Raw genomic sequence first — 26,289 nt, 5'->3', positions numbered from 1 at the left:
TAGTCACATGTGGATAGGTATGGTTGGAGGTGTGTACAAGGGTTGCTATAAGTAGGCAGTTGTGTTGTGGGAATCTCATTGCTTCTGTTAATCCATGTGAGGCACAAACTCTGCACAACATATAGGACATATGCAGGTGTTAGCTCTGCAACATGGAAACTAAACAACTTTGTATCAAGAGTGACCAGTTATCCGTTTCCTCCCATTGTAAAATTATGGTGGTCAGAACTCAATATGGTCTACTGTGCCATGGAAAGGAGGAGCATAGCCTGCAGAATCCTTTTCACTTAATTCCAAGGATTGGTGAGAATCTCTTACAGGTTGGGTGTTTGAGTGAAAGGCTTTCACTCATGTTAAGCCCTCCTCAGTGGGATTCAAGGCTCTGTTAATAGCAGTTCATAATGCCGCTCTACTGCATTTTCTTCGTGCTAGGCTAGTAGTTCTTTTCACACCACAATCACTTCTACTTCTGTTGTGCATTTTTGCTGCAGGGTAATCAGGAACTGTCTGCAGTAACCTGGATTTTACATCTGTTTCAATCAGCCTTTGTGCTGCTAGAATAATTGATGAACATTTGGTTTATCCCCGTAACTGATAGCTGGATCAATTGCAGTGGTCCAGTGACTGGTTACCTTCCATCTAATGCACCCAGCAACATCCACAGTGTATGGGAACATGTATTCTCTGTGAATAGTATCCATGTGAGCAGAACATCAAAACTGGGAGTCTTCTCCGGGGGCCTTCCTCACTAGTTTCCTTATCTGTTGCTATCTCCCCATATCTCTTGACGCCAAAAGAGGCAATAATTTGCCTACAGTGTGCTTTAGCTTGTTTCCCTACCCACTCCTTCCAGAATGACTAGCAAACCTACTGCATCCTTACATAACTTTGGACACTACGTGTACCCACAACTGTGCACATCTAAGTGAGGCTACTGGTTAATTGCTATTGAACTGTGAATATATTCTCCTGTAAGCTGTCATGGCCCAAGTTGGGAGAGGACGGATAGCTATCCAAACTAGTTGAAAAGCAATGGATTGGTAGTGATGGAAGGAACACTGCATGAATAGTAGCATAGGGATGCTATGGACCCTATCGGATTTAAGGGTTGTTAATTTTCTCAGATGTTGCTGGTCTCCTAATCCTAGGTCTTCCCTTTTCATATAGGTCCTTTTTTATTTACCCCATGCTACTAAAAGCAGTGGCATTACAGAGGACATCAACAACAGGACTTCAGTTACCTGTGATTCCTCAGTCTTTTTGACTGTTGTGTTTCCCTAATTTCCAACCATAGATCAGACACTGTAAATTGAATCTATAAAGTTCACTGCTGTGGCCCATAACATTGACTGCGTGACAACTACTATCATGGTATTTCTTGCAAGTCCGTTTGAAATTAGAAGTGTGTGCCCTTACACACCCTCAAGATGCATAATAATAATAATAACTAGGTATTTATATACCGCCTTTCTGGTCATCGGATTACTCCTCTGACTTTATTCAAGGCGGTTTACTTAGGCAGGCATTCTTAAATCCCTTAAATGAGGGAGCCCTCATCACACAGCTCACGCAAGAGGTCAAACAGTCACCCTCACGCTGAGAGCAGTTGCGTTGGGCCAGTGTGGGCTCCAACAAATCTCTGGAGGGCCAGAGGCTCATTGGAGACTGGGGGCTCCCTGAGGGCCACATTGAGAGGCCTTGAGGGCCACAAGTGGCCCCAGGGCCGGGGTTTGGACACCCCTGCTCCACAGTATACAGGTTGAGACTCATTATTCATGAGGGTTCCGTTCCAAGAACTCGCATAGATGGCAGCTATAACAAATCAACACACTATAACAAATCAATTTAAAAAACATAGTTTCTTTGCTCTGGTGATTTAAAAACAGCCTTGAAGACCTTTGTAATGCACACAGAGGCCATCAGTCTCTCTCCAGGTGCTTAGGCTTCACTAGAAGCAGCAATCCCTCCCTTCACCAGGAACCCCAGCAAGGGGAAAGAATGGAGAAGGTCAGGGCTTTTCAAACTGGGGCGTTGCGACGCCCCAGCCTGTGGGCCCTGGCCCCTGCCCCCTTAAGGGGCGGGGGCAGCCTGGAGGCAGGGAGGAGGCAGCGGAGGTGGGGCACGATCGCTTTGCATCTACTTTCACTGCTGTGGGGAGCCCTGCTGCAGGTCGCGCCGGGCTCCCCGCACCCCTGGGAGATTGCAGGGGCTTGGGTACGTGTATCCAAGCTCCTGCAGCCCCCCTGAGCTGCGTGATCCTGGGGATCGCGCTGTTGCCTTCCCCTGCCCCTGCTGCCTCCCCCCTCCCGCCCACGCAAGAACTTAGTGCCTCTCAAACTCTCCCAGAGAGTTTGAGAACCACTTGAGAAGGTGATAATCTCTGCCATTTAGCCTTCTTTCACATGCTCAGGGGGAAGGGAGGAGTGAAGCCTGAAGAGAGAATGATTGATGGATTGAAAGCCGGCTGCCCTCTCTGGCATTATTAAATGACTGCTTTCGTTTAATTTAAAGGGCCCTTCTCATCAGCTTTGAGAAAGAAAAATCTGTGAATACTTAGGTTATACCTGTAATCACTTGTATGACTGTCTCCAGCAATAAAAAGCAGTTTTTAAAACTGTGATTTTAAAGGGGTGCATTTTTCCCCTCTCTAGGGATCAGCACAATCCTTCTCATTTGCAGTGGCCATTCATGTTGAGTCAAATTTGTGTATAAAAAAAATCCGTGTATAACAAGGCTGGACCTGTAGTAAGTATTTCATACTTTGTGGTGCAGTTGGTATTTGAAGTTACCTGCTGTATAGGTATGGAGATAATTGGAGACCCATTGGCTTATGGAAAAGGGATGTGAAGAATAGGATGACTGTTAAGCCAAGTCCTGTAAAATTGTTGAGTAGCAGAGATGCAGCAAGGATGAGAATTCGAATCACATGACTTGAGTCCATGTTGTAAAAACACATGTGTTTTACTGACTTGTGTACACTCGAGTCACCTGTATTGATGACTCCAGCACTGACTCAAGTCTGAGACCACTGACTCAAAAATGAATACCCACAAGTGCAGACCCATCTGTGTCTGGGTGTGTTTGCTTACTTTTTTGGATTGTGAAACACCTTGTGGGGCCATAATTCAGACTAGGCAGCAGTAGCAGGAAACTTCCAGCCAGGAGGCAGGAAAGGGTTAATGTTTTACACTGAGCAGAAGGGGAGGGAGGCATGAATGGGCTCTCTTGTCCATCTCTGAAGGAACCAATGATCATTGAACGAAGGATGGGTGATCTTTTTTTCCCTCTAGACAAGGTAGGGCAGAAGGAGAAGCCCAAGGGGGTTTTCGCCATAGGATTGGCTTGAGGGGATAAAGGAGGCAGGGAAGCCAGGAAGCGGTTCCTCATGGTTCCGTTATTATCTGGGAGGAAGAAGCTGCCTTATTCAGGCCATGGGACTACTGACTAGAGCTGCAAAGGATTGGGTTGTACTCTTAATGTAAACCTTCCAGCTACTGCTGCATGACCCTTCTCCCGTTTGCCTCTTCTGTCTCCTTCTGTCTGTCCCATCCCCTCCCACCTTGCTGAGCTTGGATGCCTCTCAGTTCCTTTTGGTTCATGCTCTGGCATGCCTGACTATGGCATGTTTGACCCAAAAGACACTATAATAAGATAATAAATCAAAAGTGGCATAGCCAGAAGAGGGTGCTAAGGGGGTGCCACAAGCAAACTTCTGATGGTAGACCACATGGAAACAGCCAGGAGCATCTAGCTGCCACAGGCCACGCAAAGAGGCTTCCTCAACAACTGTACCCAGAGGGAAAGAGGCAAGCATGCACTGTCACTCACCTACGGGTGCTGTGCATCTATGCGGGCTTGTCCCCTCCAAACAGCACAGCCTGATGCTTCTCCTTGATGCGTTCCCTCAGCCCTTCCCCCTTTCGTGCCCCAAAATATTAAAATACAGTCAAGTATGCATTACAACCCCTGCTAATTGGGTAAGAGGCACTTTTTCAAGTGGGTTCTCCTTTTTTTAGCAGGGGGAGAGTAACTGGCCCACCTCACCCCAGCACTGTCTGTTCTAGTGGCTGTCTGCTGGTATTCATTTGCATCTTTTTAGATTGTGAGCCCTTTTGGGACAGGGAGCCATTTAGTTATTTGATTTTTCTCTGTAAACCGCTTTGTGAACTTTTAGTTGAAAAGCAGTATATAAATACTGTTAATAATAATAATAATAATAATAATAATAAGTGTTTGCAAACCAACCTTCAGATGCCTTGAGGTATGTGTGTGCTACAAGCCCAAGAAGATGATCATGAGTTGGCCGTGCTTTTTTTTGTCTGTCTTCCGCGCCCCCCTCCCCCACAGCTGGAGCAGTGTGGAAGGCAGGCACCAGGGCCTGTCCCTAGAAGGTGCCTTCAAGGCTGCTTGCCACTTGACCTCTATGTGAGCACCACTGTTGAGGGGAAAGCACAAGCTGAGGTCCCGCTGCCATTCAAGTCCAAAGCCAGGGCTGGGCTATCTCCAGGGCAGAGTAAGAGGGAGCCCATCTGGGGAAAACTGGAGGGTGTCACGCACCTCCATAATGATTGGGAAGGATGTGCTAGTTGCTCTGGCTAAAAGCAAGGGGAGAGGGTGAGAGACACCTAAAGGGAAAGAGTCCTGCTTCAGGTGATGAAGGGGCTTGGTGAAGTGCGTGTGAGTGAAGGAGAGATGAGGACTAGAGAAGGGGCAGGAGCAGATAGGGCTGCTGCTGTGGCAGTAAAGTAAATTGCCACCAAGCCCCTCACAATTAGCTGTTACCCTTGACATGGACCAGCAAAAGAGGTGAGGGAGGGATTGCGAATGCAGAGCCAGAGAGATGGAGGGCTAGTCAGCCAGCCAAGGTCCAAAGGGAAGGCGCTCACTCCATTCCCTTCACTGGCTCCCTCTGCTGCCTCTTGCACCTGCCACTGCCGTTCCTTCTTGTTGACTCACTTCAAGCTCACCAGCTCCAGAGTGGAGTTGGCTGGCTTGTGGGGAGCAGAGTGGAGGGGCTGTCAGTTCTGCTCACACAAGGAGCACTTCTGTTTTGGCAGCTTCAGGGTTCTTCACCAGCAGAGCTGTCCACCTATTAGTAAGCCATTCCTTGGTAGCAGTGATGCAGGGCCCAGTTGGATCCAGTCAGGCTAAAGCTGGCTCTGCTGTCTAAGTGGAGGTTTCTCTCAATAGCAAGCCAGGAGAACATCCTGTATGAGCGGAGGTATCCCATCCTGCAGCAAACCCAGAGCACATCTGAGATTTATAGAGTTTGAGTCTACAAATTCTTCCAGGTCGCTTAAAAGATTTTTAAGGGGAAAAGGATTAGAGAGGATCTCTGCAGAAGTGTAGGATACTAGCATATGTTAGTCATAGGCCTTTCTAGACATTCATTTTTTCCCCTAAATGAACTCTGCAAATGCAACGCATCTATGCATATAGTATTTGAATGCACTTTATTGAATACTAAGTGATGTCTTTTCCAGGAGTGAGGATAGAGCATGTTGTACGATGTTGCTAGTGAAGCCAGGAAGAGATTTTATATTCATTGTGAATGAATGCTTGGAAAGGCCTTTATTTTGGCATCAATGAAATGTAGGCATTTGTTGGCCTATATGCATTCTCATAACAAAAAAATGCAGAATCTTTATTGGAGGATTCCAGCACTGTGGCGTTCCTGGCTCTCAGCTGCCAGGGAATCAGGAATGCCAGTACGCCTCCCCACCTCACCCAGAAGTAATTATGGTGACATGATGACGTCATTGCAGTTGCTGCTGCATGGTTATGCCAAATGACCACCTCCCCTTTTCCAAAACGAAAGAAGCCAGCAGCACTGCCTGCTTCTTCCTCTTTAAAAAAATAAAAAAGGAAGATAAACAGGCAGTGGGGAACAATTGATGGTGACACTCCTCCCGCAAGCACTGTGCCCCTTGACCCCCCCTAGGGTTGCCAATGGATGCCAGTTCTATCCTGGGAATGTGAGGCCAAAATTATGATTGCAGAAATGTAGATCATAGTAAATTGAATTTTTAGGAGGGAAAGTAGTAGTTGCACTGTTAAGATATTTCGGGCAAGATGGACATAATTATGCAGGTAGTTTTAATTTTTGCATTTGCTCTGGATAAAGTGATGATAATAAAAAAAAAACCTTGACTCTGTTATACATAAAATGATTCTTAACTAGTCAAATATTATGTATCTTAGATTCTACAGTGCAGTTTTTGAACTCTTGATACTTTCCATATTTTATTTAGAGTATCTAGTATCTAGAGTATCTAGTAGAATATTATAGTATTCTGTTTCCATCTTCATATCCACTTTTTTAATGACCTTAAACTAGATGCTTCTTTAGAAACTGAGATAAACATTATTGCTGCATACTATTACCTAGTACATAATGAATTTTTAAATTAGTGAACAAACTCTCTGCATTTAAAAAGAAAAGAAGTTTACTAAATCCAGATAGAAAGTATTCTGAATATGTTTGTGTTTGGTTATAAATATGTGTAATGAAGTAATTGTGAGTTCCTCCTCTGTTTATCCTTGCCTCTCCCCTTCCCTTCCTCTGTTTGCCTTGAGTCCAGTACTCCCTCTGATTTTCCCCCAGAGTGCACAGAGCCTATGGTGGCTGTGCAGGGGTGGTTTTGGAGTGCTTGGTGATGTCATCACACTGTGCTCCGGAGAGGGAAGCTGCATAGGGCTTCAATTAGAGCTGTGGGGCCGCGTGGCTTACAGGGAGGGATGCTTGTGTCTTTCTAGGCTATAAGCTCCTTGGGATAGGGAATCTGCTTGCTTATTCTCTGTAAAGTACCATTTGCATTGATGATGCTGCATAAAAATTTTTAAGAGGGAAGATACGCAGAGCAGATGCCTTCTGTGTTCATAAAAACCTTTCAGGGGAACTTAATGCTTCTCATATAAGCTGTGTGCCCTACAGTGTGCTTTTATAGCTAGATTATGGTTTCTCAATGCATAAACCTGAAGTGTAACTACTATACAGTTAAGCTTTATTTTTAATGTAGCCTTATTTTTACTAAGCATATAGAGGTTTCACTGCTGTGTATTGAAACAATCAGCAGTGTGTCCTATCAAATCCTTAAGCTGTAAGGGTTAAAGCAGTCTCTTGTAGTGAGAACTGAAATGTTGTCTTCCAGTTCATGTGCTAGGGCAGAGTACAGTTTCCATGGCAACTCATGGAATAATGTGTTTCATGTCTTCCCCCTTGCATTCTGATAGTAACATATCCCTGCATGTAGAATGCTCAGAGTCAGATTCCTCTCTGATCATGATTGCCTGGAAGGAAGCACATTTGATGTGTTCACATGGACAATATGAAACTTTTACATATTTGGTGTAATTAAGAAGCATAACTACATAGGGCACACAACACACTGGTTCTGTTTACAGATTTTATTATAATACCAAGTCAGTATTTCTTTAATTTGAGTTGTTAAGTAACTGTGTGTGTGTGTGTGTGTGTGTGTGTGTGTGTGTGTGTGTGTGTGTGTGTGTTTAAATTGTGATTTTCTTACTGTAATGGAAATACACCCTCCCTCCAAGGAGGTTATCTGGAAGTTTTCTGAAAGAGGGAGTACATTGGGGTTAAAGGAGTGTGACAGGATGAAAATCATAATAAAAAAGATTCTGAGAAAGGAATACCAGCTTCATGGATGTGTGACTCTTACACAGCTGTGTCAGCCTCGCCCATTTTGTTTGTGAGAGAAACTACAGGTTGGCTTTCTCTAATGTTTTCAGGGAACTAGAGAAATTCAGCTTTCTCATTGAACTGTAAAATGATCACATTTGATTTGTGAATGCTTTTTTTAAGTTCTTGAGTATTAATAGAATATGCTGTTGTGAAAGCAAAAATTATGAGCAAGAAAAGAGTAACTTTACTAGGCAAAAGATACACACCCTTGAATGTTGGGGAGTAGATCTGTGGGTATTTTGCTGCTAAAATGTATCTAAGAGAATTATAGAAAATTTACTGCAAATGTTTGTGCGTGGGAATGAACTGATATGTGTGAAGAATTTTCACCTTTTCATCTAGCAGTGGCTACCAGAAGATGATGTCACCTTGCAGCTGATTGGCTGTTTCAGCACCTAGTGCAGGGAAGAGAGAGAAGGATGCCGGCACAAATCTCTGTGGTGGATCTGTGGTGTTTTCTGTCAGTTTTAGATGGAATCTTTTGATTAGGACTGAGATTGTCCATCCGTGTGGCCATGTGAGCAACTGGGAGCATCTTAGCGTAAAGGGCATTAAAAGCTGTCAGAGGAATGAGGCGGCTGATCTGCAAGCGGATCTGTGATTGTAAGTGCTAAAATCAGGGTGGAAGAAATGAAGCAGGGAGTGTTAGTAGACACATTGTGGGAGGATGTGTAGCAGAGATGGCATGCAGGAGTAACAGAAAGGCAATGGTTTTTTTCTTTGGAAATGCTGAATTGAAAATTATAGGGGTTTAATTTGTAGGCAGGGAAGGTTTACCTTGTAACAGATTTTTTTTCTTTCCTGGCTTGTCAGATGTTAAGCTTTAAAATATATTTTTCACTTCAGTGTCATTTTCAGAGCCACTATATATGAAATGAGATTGCTTTAATTTTTTTCCTTTTCAGTGTCTGTCTTCAAGGCTGCAGACAAAGGATGTAATAATTAGTATTGATTTTATTTGATATATTTTGTGACTTATGGTGAAAGAAGCAAGGCACTTCTCTTTAGAACAAAAAAAAGGAAAAATGAGATTTTAACACAACCTTCTTACATAAAATCTCATTTATAGACAAAAGCTTTGATGATGAAGAATCAGTGGATGGAAATAGGCCGTCTTCAGCTGCCTCAGCCTTCAAGGTTCCTGCACCTAAAAAACCTGGAAACCCTTCCAATACTTCAAGAAAGCCAGGTTCTGCTGGTGGGCCTAAGCTTGGAGGTAAGGTTCTACTATTCAAACATGGTTATACTGCACTTTTTTCTCTTTTGCTGACCCTGATCCTACACAGCCAAAGTCATTTTCAAAGAACTTCGAAGTGTAATGATTAATTCATAACTGCAGTATTGGTTGTTGTTGGGGTTTTTTTGCAGATCAGGAAACCTTGACACACTGTGTGCTTATATGAATTGACATTTGTTTGAGTATAGGTGATAATCTGATTAAAGTACATATAGTGTAACTGGCCAACCAATGGATGCTAAGAAACGGGGATCAGTTTTATGGAATAAGAAGTATTAGGCTGTATTGGTCAACTGGTGAATGCAGGATGAGATCTTTTAAGAGAATGAATGAGATTCCCCCAGTCTCATGAATGGTGGGAGATGCACTTAGTGTTCACTTGTATTGCATTGAACTGGATCTAGTATTTTACTGTATTTACTATTAAAACTTCTGGGTTGTGGTAGAATAGTGGACAAATATAAAATGAATGAGATTAAGAAATCTACTTAGTGGATTTAGTATAATCTAACAGTTTCATTGTGTGTGTTTGGGGAGGAAACATGTATAAATATGTACCCTTCCATATCTGGCACATTAATCTCATAAACAAGTCTGTTATGTACATGTAGTATCTTTGTGAATTATGAATTAGGTGATGTTAGTTTCTTCTCTTTGAAATAATTGGCAATGGAAAGACTTGTCAAAAGGCACAAATCTTTCTGTCACTAAAATTATTTCTTTAAGTACCAAATAGCATTTTAATTGTTAAATGCAGACCAGGGATCATACGTATCCATTATTTGGAAGATGTATCTAATTTTTGTTATAGTTCCACTTTGACTTTAATGTGGTATGGTTATAAAAGGTTGAGGAAGTTGCATGATAAGTACTGAAAGAAACATGAAACTTTCATTGTGAATCGGTGCTTTAAAAGTTAAGATTATTATTCTCCGTATGAGTCTGTCCATTCGCACCATTCAGTATCAGAGGCCCTGCTCTATGCTCCTGCTTTTTCAGAAGATTATTGTGGAGAGTGAAGCAGGGCCTTGTCAGTCACAGTCTCCAGATTTTAGGACTCCTTTTCCTTGGAAGCCCACTTGGCTCCCTCATTGGTGACGTTTTGCTAATAAAGGCTGTTTTATTTATGCAGGAATTTCAGTTAAATTAATAATCCCAGATTTGAGTGTTTTTCCTTCTCAACTTTCATTTGGTTATCTGTTTTTGGGTTTTTGTTTTCAATTTTTTTATCATTTTGTGTTATAAATTTTTGATTAATATATCTTTGTATTTTTAATTTTTTTAAAAGCCATCTTGAGGGCCTCTTCTGGGTAGAAATATGGGGTATAAACTTCCAGATAAATAAAATAAAATGTATTCAGCAGTATCTTAACATTTAGTGCATTAGTGCTTTAACTGTGCAAGCCATCAAGCACCACAGTTCTAAAAATTTTGTCTGGTTGTGTATAACACTATACATTAACCCTATAAACATAGGTTGCAGTAGATGTGTACTGACTGCAGGGGTGTGATACTGGCCCTAAATTTGGCTATGCATTGAGAGCAAAGAGGTCTGATGTGGAATCCCTTCACTCACACTTTATAAATACATTTTGTGATTAATGTAAGCTTTTAGCACTTAACTCTATGCTTTGTTCAAATAGTTATTTAATTACTGTGATTTCCTAGAAAATTGTGGCCTTATGTTTAAAAAAGATTTGGTTTTTAAAATAGTAGATAGATGCCAAAAGCAAATCCTGAACGTTTAAAGCATGCTTACCTTTTCATTATACTTGGCACATACAAATAGGAACAATGTTATACAAAAGGACAAACTCATACTTTTCTACATGGCAGGTATGAAAATAGTAACCTTAAGTATCCTATTCGTTTCTGTTATTAGGGACCTATCTACATGTGTGACTTGAGATGGTAGAACTTGTAGATTTAATCTAGTATAGTGGCAGGTGTAGGAACTCTGGGATACTTGAGTTCAAATGCCCAGTCAGAAACCTTCCTGGATAGCTGCTATCATTTAACTCAACCTGCCTTACAGGGGAGCTGTGAGGAAAAGCTCTTGTGAGGAATGGCAGAATGTAAAAAATCTATTATTATTATTATTATTATTAATTTATACCCCGCCTTTTTGCCCAACGGGCACACAAGGCGGCTCACAACACTTTAAAAATACAACATTAAAAACAATCAAAAAACAATTTACAATAATTAAAAAATCTAAAAACAAACAAACAAACCCCATGGATTTTCATATAAAAAGCAAGAACGCCAGCCAGCCTATCAACAATTAAAAGCTTTTTGAAATAAAAAGGTCTTCAGTCCACGCCGAAACGTTAGCAACGAGGGAGCAGTTCTCAGTTCTAAGGGGAGGGTATTCCACAGTTCAGGGGCCACCACCGAGAAGGCCCTCTTCCTGGCCGCCGCCCCTCTCATATCTCTAATAATATAAGATTATTGTTTACAAAAATGAGAGAAGCCATAGGAAGGATGACACATGGTTTGTGTTGTTAGTTCTCTTCTGTTATGGCCATAGCTGACCCATCCATGAAGCAAGCAGTATGACTTGAATCAAAGAGTGTTGCAGGGGATAGCAACTATGTATTTAAAATCATGAATATTACTTGTGTCTTATTTTCATAGATCGGTGGCTCTCAAACTCTTTAGCACAGGGACCCACTTTTTAGAAAGGCCAATCTGTCAGGACCCACTGGAAGTGATGTCATTAACCTGGACATGATGTCATGACCAGAAGTAACATCAAGCAGGAAAATTTTAACAACCCCCCATATGATTAAATCAAATTCCCCAAACATCCCAAAGGCTGCAATCCTATCCACACTTACTTGGGAGCAAGCCCTTTGACTATCATTGTTAAAAGCTTATACAGTGTACATAACTTAATGATACATTCTCCAGTCCCTGTTGTTATGCAATTAGGTCGTTAACTGAAAATTCAGATCAGTCTCTTGCCTTTGTGTAAACAGACACTCTCTGCCAGACACTAGCTGGCTGCACAGGCTACTGGAGATAGATTACCTCTTCTTTACATTAAGAGCCTCTTTGTTGTGTAAACACACACTCTGCTACAGGCTATGGGAGTCCTGACTGTCTGATTAAGAGCCTTTTTGTTGTCCTTTGACCCCTATATATGCGGTCTGTCCTTAAGCAGAAGGTTAAGCAACACACGCCTGTATATTATTGTTATTATTAACAGTATTTATATACCGCTTTTCAATGTAAAGTTCACAAAGCAGTTTACAGAGAAAATCAAACAAACAACTAATGGCTCCCTGTCCCAAAAGGGCTCACAATCTAAAAGGATGCAGAAGAACACCAGCAGACAGCCACTAGAAAAGGCAGTGCTGGGGTGCGGAGGGACAGTTACTCTCCCCCTGCTAAATAAAAGAAGAGCACCCACTTAACAAGTGCCTCTTACCCAGTTAGCGGGGTTTACATAGTACTATGTGTACATAGTAGCCTGTTAAAAGTACAGATCTGTAACATTTACCCAAATGCAGTCACATACCAAGGTACCATTAAGACTAATTTATTAAAAATAAATACACATTAAAATTAATAGGGACCAGCCTGAAATTGGCTTGCGACCCACATAGTGGGTCCCGATCCACAGTTGAGAAACGTGGTGACATAGATGACACATAGATGACACTGTTTAGTTTCACATAAAAAAGAGCTTATCACTGAGCTTTACTCCACTGCCAGCTACTCCATTTAGGTTTCATAGAAGCTTTTTTTATTGGCAACCTTCAGTCTCGAAAGACTATGGTATCGCGCTCTGAAAGGTGGTTCTGGCACAGCGTCTAGTGTGGCTGAAAAGGCCAATCCGGGAGTGACAATCCCTTCCACACCGGGAGCAAGTGCAGTCTGTCTCTGGTCTGTCTCCCTGGCTATGGGCCTTATAAGCACCATCTGTGTAAATACATGCAATAGACATTTAATTCAACTGAATTTGAAAGTGTAGCTATCTCTATGTATACCTTTAAAATACCATTTGGGAATTGTTTGTTTTTGTGTATTGTAGCTGAGATTAGTGAGTATAGTAAGATCCCACCTCTTGATGGTGAAGTCTGTGTCTGCAAGGATAGTAAAGCATAAGTAATAAAAATATGTAGCTGTTAGCAATGAACACTTCAAATGTTTGCTGATTTACATGTAAGTCTTCTTGGAACTTTTAGGCCAGAATTATAATCTTCCATGTTGCAGATGAGTGGCTGAGACATAGTTGTCTGCCTAATCTCACCTAGTGAGATTTGAGTGAGGGACTTCAGGCTGGGGCCTGAAGAGGCCAGGGCCTTCAGGCTGGGGTGTCACGGCGCCCCAATTTGAAAACCACAGCCATATGGAAATCACTGATGAAAGTGAGGGTTTTCTAGAAGCCACCTGTGATAATGCATGATGTCTGTCTTTTTAAAATTAAAAACAGCAGTAACTAATGTCAAAAAACCAGCTAGGCATCAGACATGCCTGAATTGGCTCCTGCTCTCTGCAGCTATGAAGAACCCATAGGCTTCATGATAGCGAATGGGTGGCCACATGTTACCCCTCTGCTTTGTTCAACTACTACAAAATACTGCTTAGAATATTTGAGATACTGTCAGAGATGCAATATAAGCCAATGTTGAAAGAAAATAACTGATCATCCAGATTAATATAAATTAGGAACTTACAATATGATTATTGATAGTAGAAAAGAAAACTGAATGAAAACAGAAACCAGGATAATGGGTTGAATATAGTTTTGTTTCAGTATATTTAAATTCTCTACCTGCAGTGACAGGTTAAATTGGCTTCACAAAACAAAGGATGAGAGAGATGAGAGAAATAATTAAATTATTATGGGAGGTGCTATTTTACAAAAATATTCAGGACTTTAAAGTATATTTTAGAAGAGCTACTTGTACAATTTGTCGTAGACCAGAATAAAAAAGAGATAAAGTGAGTCTGGTCTCCCATGTCTTTGTCAAATTACCTCATAAAATATTTAAATTAGCACATATACTATACAGTAAGTATGCTACAATGCATACTGATTTAAGTGTTAAAATAATGCTGCTGCTCTTATTTTCAGAATATCTTGAGCGTGCAATGTACTATTTCTTTTAACCTGTCACAAACATGCCTTTTAATTTGTTAAATAAGTTTCCTAAAGGTATGTTGTATTAAGTGACCTTTTAACATATGGTATTAAAATATTCACTTTTAATCTTAAAGCTTTCTTTTAAGATTAACACATGATAAAATATTGCTTTTGATTAATAGCTTTACTGTTTTAAAAAATAGGATTATAGACTATTTTACCATGTGTTATAATGAAAGTTTTTACAATTACTGTAGTCCAGTACATGTACCAGAGTTTACTTTTACAATAATTGGTGAAGTGCAATTCATTGATTCTGATTGTTCAGTGATTCTGAACAAATAAATGTTCCTGATTTATTAGAGTCAAATACCTTTGTTCCTTTCCATCTTCTAACCAGTATCTTTCAAACTTTCCACCTTCAGGGGAAATGCTTGTTTGTCAAGGAACCCATGAACACATGCCATTCAACAACTGGGTATTGCCAAAGTTTATTGCACATTTTCTAGGGCTTTAACTTGCCTGAACTGGTTACGTGCCCCACTGCACTCCTCTGGTTATATATTGCAAGAGAAGGTTGATAGTGATGAACAAGCTCTCAGGGGAGTTTGTCCACTATTACTTATCTTTTTGAGAAATTTCTGATGAACTGGGTCCCTAGAATACAGTTTAAGAGACAGTGACCAATCTAGCAGATATAATGTTTGTTTCATTATGATTATTATTATCATTATTATTTTTAAATCGGCAGTCTTGAAATTTTTTGTTCAGGTAAATGGTTCACTTGTGCAATGACAACAAAAAAGTACCTGAAAAATGTATTGGGGATAGATACTTATGCATTGCTATTATGTTATCATAATTCAGTGACAACAAGCCACTGACCCTGCCACTTTTTCTGTGATAGCTAAAGGTAACTAAACCATTTGCTAGGTTTACTAAAGGTAACTAAACCATTTGCCCCCAGCCCTCTGGCAAAGAGGACATCCAGCACCACTTTTTCATTTCTGTGTGCCAGCACAAATGAGAGAAGACTCTACCTCTTTTCTTTTCATACCAGAGGAGAGAGAGAAGAGTGGGGCTTAGTGGCAGCCACAAATAACAATTTACTAGTAGTACGCTAAACCAATATTTGTGAATGTCTATATACAGTGCTGCTAAGGACAGAATATGGAGAGCTGATCTGGAGCAAGGTTAACTCTTGTAAATTCTTTGAATCTAAAGTCCAGACACTTGAACACCCACACAACTAAATCTCTTATTATGACCTTCTGTTGCTTGTTTAAGTTGCTTCCTCTTTGGTCTTGAAAAAACTGTTCTACCTGCCTTGCTTATTCTGTGTTAATCCCATCCTAATTGCTGTTCCTTAACTCTTTCATTTGACTTCATATCAAGTGACTTTATCCATTGATTGTCCTTTCACTATATTATGAAAATTTTCTTTGACCCTTTACAAAACATTTCCATCTTGTTTTTTCTGAATATTTGATGAGCTTGCACTCTGGACTATCACTGATGCTGACGTATTCCTTCAATCCCATGACTTGAATGTATAGAATTGCCCTTTGTGGTATTTTTTTTACCTTTGAATATGAAAGAGCCACAATAATAATTGTTGTCATCCTTGCCCTTTCGTGTTCAAAATTTGTTATTTGAGACAGAAGGCAGACTTTAGTGCCAATTTAGTTTTTGTAAATATTGAACATTAACCGATAGTAGCTAAAACGTAACTGAATTGGATATAATAAACTGTGGCAAATTGTTCAGTTATTATTCAGTTTCCAGTTCACTTGGAAAGCTGCAACATAAATCCCAGCTAACACAAAACTTTTTAACACTTACAGGCACATCCAAGGAAGGTGGAGCTGGTGCTGTTGATGAAGATGATTTTATAAAGGCATTTACAGATGTTCCTACTGTACAGGTGAGGTGTTCCCATTTATTGATATTCTCAATTTCATTTTGGTAGCTCTTCAAAGTTCTTTGCCAATTCATTTTTGTAGCATATCTCACCTTTTGACAACGGAAAGTTAACTGTTGATAGTACATAGTGAAACAACAGGAGCCTACATTTAATTATGACTTAAGTTTTTCCCCGTTGCTCTGTGAAATCAAAGAACTTGTGAATGAGGACCATGGCAATCTTCATTTTGATGGGTTTGTCATTTGAGCACCTGCATTTTAAATGAAAACTACATGTGGGATGAGAAGCAATAATCCTTTAAATAGATTGGCCAGTGACTAGCCCCTGATGAAGTATTCCCTGATGAAGTATTCCCTTCTGTATTCCCTTCTGTGCAATTTACCTTACTGGTTTGAACCATCTGATACAGTTTGTATTTTGAGAAAGGGAATTTAATTGCTCAGGACTAGGCTGCATTAGACTTTCAACCACATCTGCTGTCTCCTTGTAGCATAAGGTAGCCATGGTAAGGTGGATTAATCTATAAGTGGCTTAAATGGTATGGCAGATTCTGGTTTGAGTAAGGAATTGAACTCTTTATGATCAGGTTCTTTTCAGCTCTTGATTCTGTGTTATATAAATACAAATCCTGACTTCTCATTTCTGTTACAAACCAGTTTAGCGTATCACATTGTTGTACAGCTTCTTACCCATCACCATTATTCCTTCGTGCTAGCTAGACAAAACAAACTGTTGGTATATATGCTATATATGAAACCTAAACCAATATTACTTTGTAAACAAAGACAAGAAGTTTTGTGCTGCTATGTGCTTGGGAGAAAGCAAATGAAACCCAGCAGAGTAGCAATTTCTCTAGATCAGCATGTCTCAGAATGTATTCCTAGGAACCTTGGGGCTCCACAAGCACAATGTAAATGGCCACCATCTGACCTTGCCCAGTTTGCTTATCTGTCCTCCCACCTCCCTTGTTTGTGGCTCTCGTTCCCCTTCTGTTCCAGCTCGTTTCCAGTATTTGGTGTTGGACTCAGTGCTGCACCACCCCACACATGCACCGGCTCTCTGATGCTCCCCAAGACTCCATGCATGCATTGGCATGGAGCTTCCCAAGACTCCTTTCAGAAGTGTAAAGGGCTCTGGAGACTGAAAAGTTTGAGAACCACTGCTCTAGATCAGGGGTGTCCAAACATTTTGGCAGGAGGCCCACATCATCTCTCCAACACTGTATTGGGAGCCTGGGGAAAAAGAGAATAAATTTACATTTAAAATTTGAATAAATTTACATAAATGAATATATTAGAGATGGAACTTATATGAATGAATGAAGGTCTTGCAGTAGCGCAAGGCCTCTAAAAGGCCTTGCACAAAGCAAGGCTGACCTTTTCTTTGCTGCCGCATCACAGATGTGAAACAGCAAGTAGTGGAGGGAGTCCTTGTCCCACAGCTCATGCAAGAGGTCGAACAGTCACCCTCACACTGAGAGCGGTTGCGTCGGGCCAGCACAGGCTCCAGCAAGTTTCTGGAGGGCCAGAGGATCATTGGAGACTGGGGGCTCCCTGAGGGCCAGATTGGGAGTCCCCGAGGGCCGCAAGTGGCCCCCGGTCTGGGGTTTGGGCACCTCTGCTCTAGATCATAGATGCAATAGCAGTGTTGGTGTGAATCCTGGAACTGGAAACAGTTACTATATTTCCATAGTCTTTGTGTAGTGACAGAGGGAAACACAGAAGTGACAGGAGGGAGACACACAAATAGATCTTTTTGTTATGTGCTGAGCATCCCAATCCTAAGGGTGCTAAAAGCTGGTGCTATGGCTACAGCACTAGCACTAAGTTTTGTAAAACTGCCATAAAGTGGTTTTCGATACCCTGGGAGTAAGCTGTGCCTGTGGAAGGCCTACACCATCCCATTGGTGCCACATCCCACCCAATAGGCAGCAGCATAGGTAAGTTCTATGCCGAATAGTGGAGAAATAAACACATTTAAATTATTTTCTGTGCTTTCTCTTCCCACTAAATATGACAAAAATACTGATCTGGACCTAGTACTTTTACTTATAGTATATGTAGCCACCTTGGGTGCCCTTCGGGGAGAAAGGCAGAGTATGTATGTATGTATGAATGAATGAATGTAGTATTTGGATAAAAATAACCTTTCAAGGGGGTGTTTCGGGCGGGGGGGGGGTTCAGGCCCAGAAAGGGGCAGGGATGTTGGAGCAGGCTCTCAATCACATCCTAAAACCTACACACGGCTACTCAGTTCTGGGGTAAGGAAACGAATGTTGCTGTTAATATTATATGTACCTCCATACTTTTAACTACGTTCTGTTTTGCAGTTCTGTTGCGCTCAGACATAGAATCAAACCATAGCTGGACATATGAGCAAGTTCTGAGAAGCTTTAGACCTCATACACCCCCTTCCTCCTTGTCCCTTCTCTCCTTGTGCATAACAGTTTCCTGCTTTGATCCATGTTTGCAAGAAGCCATAGTTTACTATTTTGCCCACTACGATTTCCTCTTGCCTACAAATCATGGTCTACCTGCTTGGACAAAATGGTTAGCTATAGTTTGCTTTGAACAAAGATTAGAAGTAAGAAATTGCCATGTGTGAGAGAAGGGAGTGAGTCTGTGAGCCAGATATTCTTCAGAGCTTGTTCATGTAACATCAAGCTGTAGTGTTGTGTTGGAATGCAAACAGTGTTAAACAGGGAGATGTGGATAAATGCAGAATTGCTAAAGAGACTACATTGAAGCCATATACACTTCAGTAATATTTTCAGGGTTCTCTTTGCAGCAAAGAAACATAATGTTAATGAAACAGCAATATGTAGTTTTGCAATCCTAATGGGTCTTATTTTATCAATAGATATTTGTCTTCAAACAAAGTCATTTTAATCAGCTACTTCAGATCAAGTACTTCTGATTAATTGTTTGCCTCAGTGTGGTCAGAAAGCACCACCAATGTCCATCCATCCATCTATCCTGGCCTCTTTATTTTACCAGATTAGAATTGATTTTTGTTAGCCCTGTGTAAATGGTGTGAAATTAAAGCTTAAACTGTATTGATGGTGATTCCTGTTATGTGTATATATATTCCAGTATGGAGATGAAAAGTCTTCCTGCTAACTAAAGCAATATTTTTTAAATAATGTACAGGTCCAGCCTATTTATACACAGATTTTTTTATACATGGATTTGACTCAACAGGAATGGCCACTGCAAATGAGAAGGAATGTGCTGGTCCCTGGAGAAGGGGAAAAATGCATCCATTTAAAATCAGTTAAAAAAACTGAACAGTCCTTTAACAATAGCCTCCTTAATGAGAGAGGGAGGGAGGGCAGCTGGCTGACAATCCATCAATCCTTCTCTCTTCGGCCCCTCCCTTCTCCCTGAGCAAGTGAAACAAAGGTGATCACTTTGCATCGGTGAAGGGAGGGGCTGAGTGAAGGACTGATTGATGGTCTTCTTAATGACTCTTATCTTACATCACAAAGGTCAGCAAGGCTGTTTTTAAATCATCTGAGCAAAGAAACTTTGTTTTTTAAATTGATCTGCTATAGTGTGTTTTTTTGCCATCCAAAGTGCAAAATGGTCAGTGCTTTGAATGGAACCCATGTGAATAATGAGATTCAACCTGTACTTTCTGCTCAGTCACTTACTGCCAGAGTTTTTATATTTACTTATCCTGATATAGCACAGATATTTCTTGATGGTTTAGATTACCTGAGTTTATACATTGATGCTAGTGTGCAGTATTTTAAATAGTGTGCATATGTATTATACATATGGTTATACAGAAGGCCCCCCATATCTGCTGATCCTGTATCTGCAGATTCACTTATCCACATATTCTGTCTGCCCCCCCATGCGCACCCCCTCCAGAGGGGGTGCCTTATAAGGTATTGGGAGTCCCGTGGAAGCCCTGGAGGCGTTAAAAACTTTATAAGGCTTTTAAAATGTCACTTCTGGTTTCTCTGTGAAACTGTAAGTTTCAAGGATTTTTTTTTTTTTGCCTCACAGCTCTGAGTGTGGCAGAAGCCAGGGACGGATGTTCTCGGCCTCTGCTGAGCTGTGAGACCTCCTGGGATCATGGGACAATTGTTCACCCATATCTGTGGTTTCAGCTATCTCCAGGGGGTTCCAGAATGGAACCCCTGTAGATACGGGGACATGCCTATATTATACTATATTACAGTGTAAGAATGTCACTTACACTGGAACTAGGTTTGGTATTTTACTGGTCCCCATCACCCCCCAAAAAAACCTCTTCCCTGGTCAAGTATTTTTTAGCTTTGAAAAGATGTCTGGGGTTGAGTATACCCCAACAATAATAAAAATAAAAACTATCTGGAAAAGGGTGTTTGTATACTTGTGCCACTCTAAATCCTGCAGGACCAGGGTGGAACTGTTACCAGTGCTATCACCACTATAATGCAATAAAAAAGCAAACTGCCATTTACACAAGAGCATTCTCAGTTGTATGGAATATTTAACCATATTTGTCCAAAGTGAAATAGATTGCCAATATTTCTCTATTCACTATACTGGTATGCCAAATCTAAGTAGGACACCTTAGATCAGGGCTGACCAGACTCTGGCCCAGGCGAGATCCGGCACCCTGTGTAACCCCTCTCCTGTGTGAACGGCACTCACTGTTTTGTGGGAGAGCCTCATGGTCGTGGCACCACTCTCCTCTGAACTGCACCCTGGCTTGCTGTGTTTGCCTGGAAGTCCAGACTCAATGGCTGCTGTGGCGACAGACCCCTGAAGCATCAAGCCAGGGCTCAGTTCAGGGGAGAACATCACAGTAACTACAAGGCTCCTGCATGGAACGGTAAGCACTGTTGGCACCAGGGAAGGCTTTCCTGGTTTGTAATTAAATCTGTGCCTATAAAGGTTTCTGTATATTATAAAAATAATAAATAATAATAAACAGTATTTATAAACTGCTTTTCAACAAAAAGTTCATAAAGTGGTTTACAGAAAAAAATCAAATAACTAATGGTTCCCTGTCCCCAAAACAGTATGTATATATAGTAACTTTTGTTAGGTTAATAGTTACTCATAGAAAAATTTTAAAATCAAGCTTAATGTAGGACTTTTCCATCAGTATAGCTTGAAATTATTTTCCTGTAAAGTTGCATGTTTTATTGTGAGTAAAAATTCTCATGCAGCATTTGGAGAACTTTCCAAATGTCATGCTTTTTATAACAGTTATAATTCAGTGTGTTATAAATAAAAACCACTGACTCGGAACAAGCTTTTCTGATACTATGTTGCCCTCTATTGGCTGACTGCAACACAAACAAGGTTATTTTTTTACATGTACTAGACCAGTGTTTTTGTCTGTCTTAGTGGAAGTGAGAAAGCACAGGACATAAATTATTAAAATGGGTTTATTTCCATTAGCCTCTTGTCCCAATGTTGATTTTTGTGACATTCCTTGATTCTTGCTTAATCTTCTTTCTAAATGATTGGCTTTTTGTTAATAAAGTTGAATTACTACAATTGCATCTAAATTTCTAGAAAGCCCTAAAAAGTTCTGGCCCTGCATTCAAGACGGCTTCTACTTCGGTGTCCTTTTATGTTCTCTTAAGATTAATGTAGGATTGTCTTCCTTCTTATCTGCTTTCCATTTTGGGAATGACACAATGAGGTAGTTTCAGTAGCTTTCCCTTTTAATTGTTGAATTGAATTTTATACTGACATTCATTCATGTGTGTTAGGAGATTATTGGATTGGTTGTTTGGTTTCTACTCTGTAGGAGTAGAAAGCTGAAATTTTGGTACAGTGTAATCCAAGGCACCAGGATGACTCTTATAGAAGATTGTTGAACTGCCTGACCTGAGCTATTTACCCTGTAAGTCTTCAGTCTTAATGTCATATGATCTTTACATTTCAGATCTATTCTAGTCGTGAACTTGAAGAAACGCTAAATAAAATCAGGGAAATCTTGTCAGATGACAAACATGATTGGGATCAACGAGCCAATGCGGTATATATTTCTAATATTAAAATTTGCATATTTCTTTAAGCCTTGAATGCTAATTTATTGTCCAGTACACCTGTGTGGAATCAGAAACGCTGTTTTAACACTTATTTTTCTTTTTCCCCCTACATAGCTCAAGAAGGTCCGTTCATTGCTTGTTGCTGGTGCTGCGCAGTATGACTGCTTTTTCCAGCATTTACGGTTATTGGATGGAGCATTTAAATTATCAGCAAAAGATCTCCGGTCACAAGTGGTTAGAGAAGCATGCATTACAGTAGCGTAAGTATGTGCTGTGTAAACTGATTTATACAACTGAAATCACTTGGCAGTGGTAAATTTGAATATTGAGAGATGTACAACAGAAGATGCTGGAAATTAGGCCCCAATCATATACAGTTTTCCAGTGCCAATGGGGCAAGAGCTGCATCCTGCAGTGGGGAGGCAGTCACAGAGTCCTCAAGGTACCGGAATAAATGTTCCCTTACCTTTGGCTGCATTGCAGCAGCATCAGTTCTGGAAAGTTGGGTAGGATTGGGCCCTCAATTTGCTTATTATGATTGAATCTTATAGTGCCAACATATTGTACATTTGTATATGAAGTTCTTGTTTTGTAGATTATTTTCTTGTTGCAAATCCCTTGTTAAAACATTTGTAGTGCTGCACCTTTATCATATGCATAAAAAGTGCTGCTGAAAGGTATTCAGTTTGCTCAGTATGAATATGCATTAGATTATTTAAATACCAGTTGCCATGATTTATAAGAGAAAAGTTATTCTCTTTCAGAAGAGTTACATTGTATTGCATGACACCCCCCTCCCATTTCCTAATAAGTTAAAAGTACAGTTGGCCTGCATTACCTATGTGGGTTCTGTTCCTGTAACCCCTGTGGATACTGAAATCAATGGATGTTTAAATCCGTGGATTTTGGGGTCCTTTAAAATTCCAAGGGCTACTGGAGTAGTGTTCTGGTCACCTCCAGAGGCTTTCTGAAGCCAATAGAGGCTGCGCTCATCCACCTGCAGCTTCTGTGGGTTTCAGAATGAAACCTGGAGCATTTTGAAGGGAACTTCTGGTTTTCAATGAAAACAGGAAGTTCACTTTAAATCCCTGTGGGCTTCATTCTGAGGCACACAGCCTCTGTGGGCTTTGGAAAGCCTCCAAAGCAGTACCCCAGTGACCAGAGCAGTACTCCAGTTGCCTTTGGCCAGTGCAAGTGGGCCCTTCCCCATGAATTCAGAACCTGTGCCTGAATAAATTGACAGGTTCCAAATCTGTGGATAACACAGGGCGCCTGTAAACCCACCATCTAGATGAATGCTACATCTATTTTGGAACAGACTAGCTGCTTTATAGTAAGTACAGTAACTGTTTTAGGCCGAAATCCTAACCCACTTTCCAGCACTGGCATAGCTGTGCCAATGAGATGTATGCTGCATCCTGCAGTTGGGGGATAGTCATGGATGTCTCCTCAAGGTAAGACAATGTCTGTTCCCTTGCCTAGGAGCTACATTACCCTTATGTTGGTGCTGGAAAGTGGGTTAGGATTGCGCCCTTAGTGTTACTTTTTAAGGTACTTTAATACATTACGACAAAGGTGTAGAAGTAACTGATCTTCAGGAGTAATGCTTTTGCAGGATTATTTCATGTGCCTATGGCTGCAATCCTAACCCACTTTCCAGCACCAACGTAAAGGCAATGCAGCTCCTAGGCAAGGGAACAGACATTGTCTTACCTTGAGGAGACATCCATGACTATCCCCCAACTGCAGGATGCAGCATACATCTCATTGGCACAGCTATGCCAGTGCTAGAAAGTTGGTTAGGATTGTACCATATGTTGTATATATATATTTGAACATTGCACATGAAGTTCTGGAAGTATGCACTGTTTGTAAAAGTTACTTTTTACAATGAGTAATTAGCTACTGAGAATTTTGTTCCAAAGATACAAAGGGTTGTACCCCAAGGTGGTCTTCAGTGAGTCAAGGAAGTCCCATTTGCACAAGGGGATGGTGGTGGAGGAGCTCCCGGTAAACTCTAAATCTGCTGTAAGGCAAGACAAGGTGCAAGGTTTAGCATCTGTAAACCACCATCTCCCCACAATCCCCACTTCACATATTCTGCTGGGATGCTGACATGATTCAAGCCTAGAAAAAATACAGACAAAAATAAATCCCCACCCAGAATCCTCGGGGATTGCCACAAAAGTCATACAGTAGCTTAAAGGCAAGTGGTCTGGAAACTGGGCAACCAACTCTCTCCTAAGTAGATAAGATCGAGATATTTACCAGTACAAAATAGTGTATTAAAAGTATAAAATAACACCAGAAGATGGAAGGGATAATGACACAGGCCAAAAGCAAGTCATGAGTGGGTGTTAGGATTGTCCCATCCAATTATTCCAACTCCCTTTTAATGCCCACTTTTTAGCTAATCCTTTTCTAAAGAACAGCAGTTGTGGTATGCAAAGGAATGACTAGAACTCCTTATCAGTTTGAGCAATTAACAGTAATTTATTGCTCCAAACACAGACACTCCCTGCACTTCCTCTTGTCCAGAAGCTTTTCCTCCCCAAAACTCCACTTAACTTAGTGGGCAAAAGTCCAAAACCTCCAGTCCAAGTCCAATCCAATCTCCCAAAGCACAGTTCAGTCTTCTGCAGCAGAGTCCCTCCTCTGTGTCCTCTCCAGCAGAGTGTCTCCTTCAGCAGGGTCCTGGTCTGTCTGGGGTCCTGTAGGTTTGGGTTGCATAGCTCTGGGTCTGCCTTTTATTCCTGCAGCCCCTTGTTAAGTTCAAATTAGGCTCAGGTGAGCCATCCCTTCAGTCCATGTCCATTCAAAGTCAAGGTCAAATGAAGCTCAGGTGTCCATCCAGGTCTCCATTGGCCTTGATTGATTACAGCTGTGGAGCCAGCCCTGCCCTTCCCAGAGCTGTCAAACAGCTGTCAAAACATGGGATCACTGTCAATTCCACATCAGCCACCTGATGATCTTCTGATCTTCCATTACAAGGATACAGCATGAAAACCTGGTGGAACGAGTTAGCCATTGTTGGCAAGAAGGTTAAAATACAATCTGAAACAAACTGTTAAATTAATGTGTCTTTCTGGATACTTTCTCTACCCTTCAGATTATGTTTCTATACCTGTACCACATTAGAGTGGGGCCAGTGTGAACCCTCAACAATGCATTTGACACATAAAATGTGAAAACATGGCAAATGTGCAATGTATATACAGTTTTTATATACTTTTATATACAGTTATATATACTTTTATACAGTACCACTTTTCATAACCTCTGAGCATCATGTAGATTTCATCTGTTGGCATGGTTTTTGGAGGCACATGAGCCCTTTTACTTTCCTAATTCGGGAAGGAGAGAGTTATGATTTGATGAGCAGATTCAAAGCCTAGTTATTTATTTATGTGTCAGTTGGAGATGAAGCAGAAGGTCAATGACAATGGATGAAAAATGGCTGCTATTCCAAAATGCCTCCACAACCCTTTCAGGATACTTATCCTATTCCAGAGCCTCCTTGGGTGATAGAAAGGTCAATACAGGTGAAAAACTAGGGAGGGATGGATAAAGTGATGAAGATCCCCGCCTTGCTTATATATGTTCTTCTCTTCATGGAAGAAGATCTTAGAGTACAACCCAAAGTTCTTACCTTGGGCTGCTGAATTACTTATGATAACCAGCGTCATTTAATTCCTTGCAGCCATCTTTCAACAGTTCTGGGAAACAAGTTTGATCACGGCGCAGAAGCCATTGTGCCTACTCTCTTTAATCTGGTCCCTAATAGCGCCAAAGTCATGGCTACATCTGGGTGTGCAGCCATCAGATTTATAATTCGTGTAAGTATGCTTCTATGATGTTAAAGATCCACTGTACTTCCATATTACTCACATTTGCTTTTATTAGTTGTAGGCATGCTAGGCTCTCATTATGTATTTTCTTTGTGTGAACTAAATACATTTTTCTCTCTTCAGCATACCCATGTGCCCAGGCTCATACCTTTAATAACTAGCAACTGTACCTCAAAATCTGTGGCAGTTAGGAGGTGAGTGAATTATGAGTACCAACCACACATTGCCCATGTTCCACAGCAAGCTCTTAAATTTTTTTCAGGTTTGATACTAAAGATTTCTTTAAATGCCTTTAATATAATGTTCAGAGTTATGTCATGGAGCCTAGAGTTACAATCTTGTTACCTAAGCTTTGCAATTATTTAAAAAAGAATGGGGAACTCGATGAATTAATAAGACAGTTACATATTTTAAAATATACCACTGTATGTGTGCATCTCATGTTGGCGTGGTCTACTGATTCCTGGGCTCCCAGTAAT

The 26,289-nt window shown here is 40.9% G+C and overlaps 1 protein-coding gene across 2 annotated transcripts in view; it reads left to right on the top strand.

The window, feature by feature from the left end:
• Positions 1–26,289, top strand: part of CLASP2 (cytoplasmic linker associated protein 2) — a 161,307-nt gene that overhangs the window by 65,672 nt on the left and 69,346 nt on the right. For both annotated transcript variants that reach the window (XM_066628157.1, XM_066628156.1), the window contains exons 8-13: positions 8,775–8,921; positions 15,882–15,961; positions 21,857–21,949; positions 22,077–22,222; positions 25,663–25,798; positions 25,934–26,004. In XM_066628157.1, coding sequence (XP_066484254.1) covers positions 8,775–8,921; positions 15,882–15,961; positions 21,857–21,949; positions 22,077–22,222; positions 25,663–25,798; positions 25,934–26,004 — 673 coding nt within the window. The remainder of the gene's footprint in view (positions 1–8,774; positions 8,922–15,881; positions 15,962–21,856; positions 21,950–22,076; positions 22,223–25,662; positions 25,799–25,933; positions 26,005–26,289) is intronic.

Source organism: Tiliqua scincoides, chromosome 5 (genome assembly GCF_035046505.1).
Source record: "Tiliqua scincoides isolate rTilSci1 chromosome 5, rTilSci1.hap2, whole genome shotgun sequence".
Lineage (NCBI taxonomy): Eukaryota > Metazoa > Chordata > Lepidosauria > Squamata > Scincidae > Tiliqua > Tiliqua scincoides.
The sequence above is the reverse complement of the archived record's forward strand: the minus strand, read 5'-3'. Positions and strand labels throughout refer to the sequence as shown.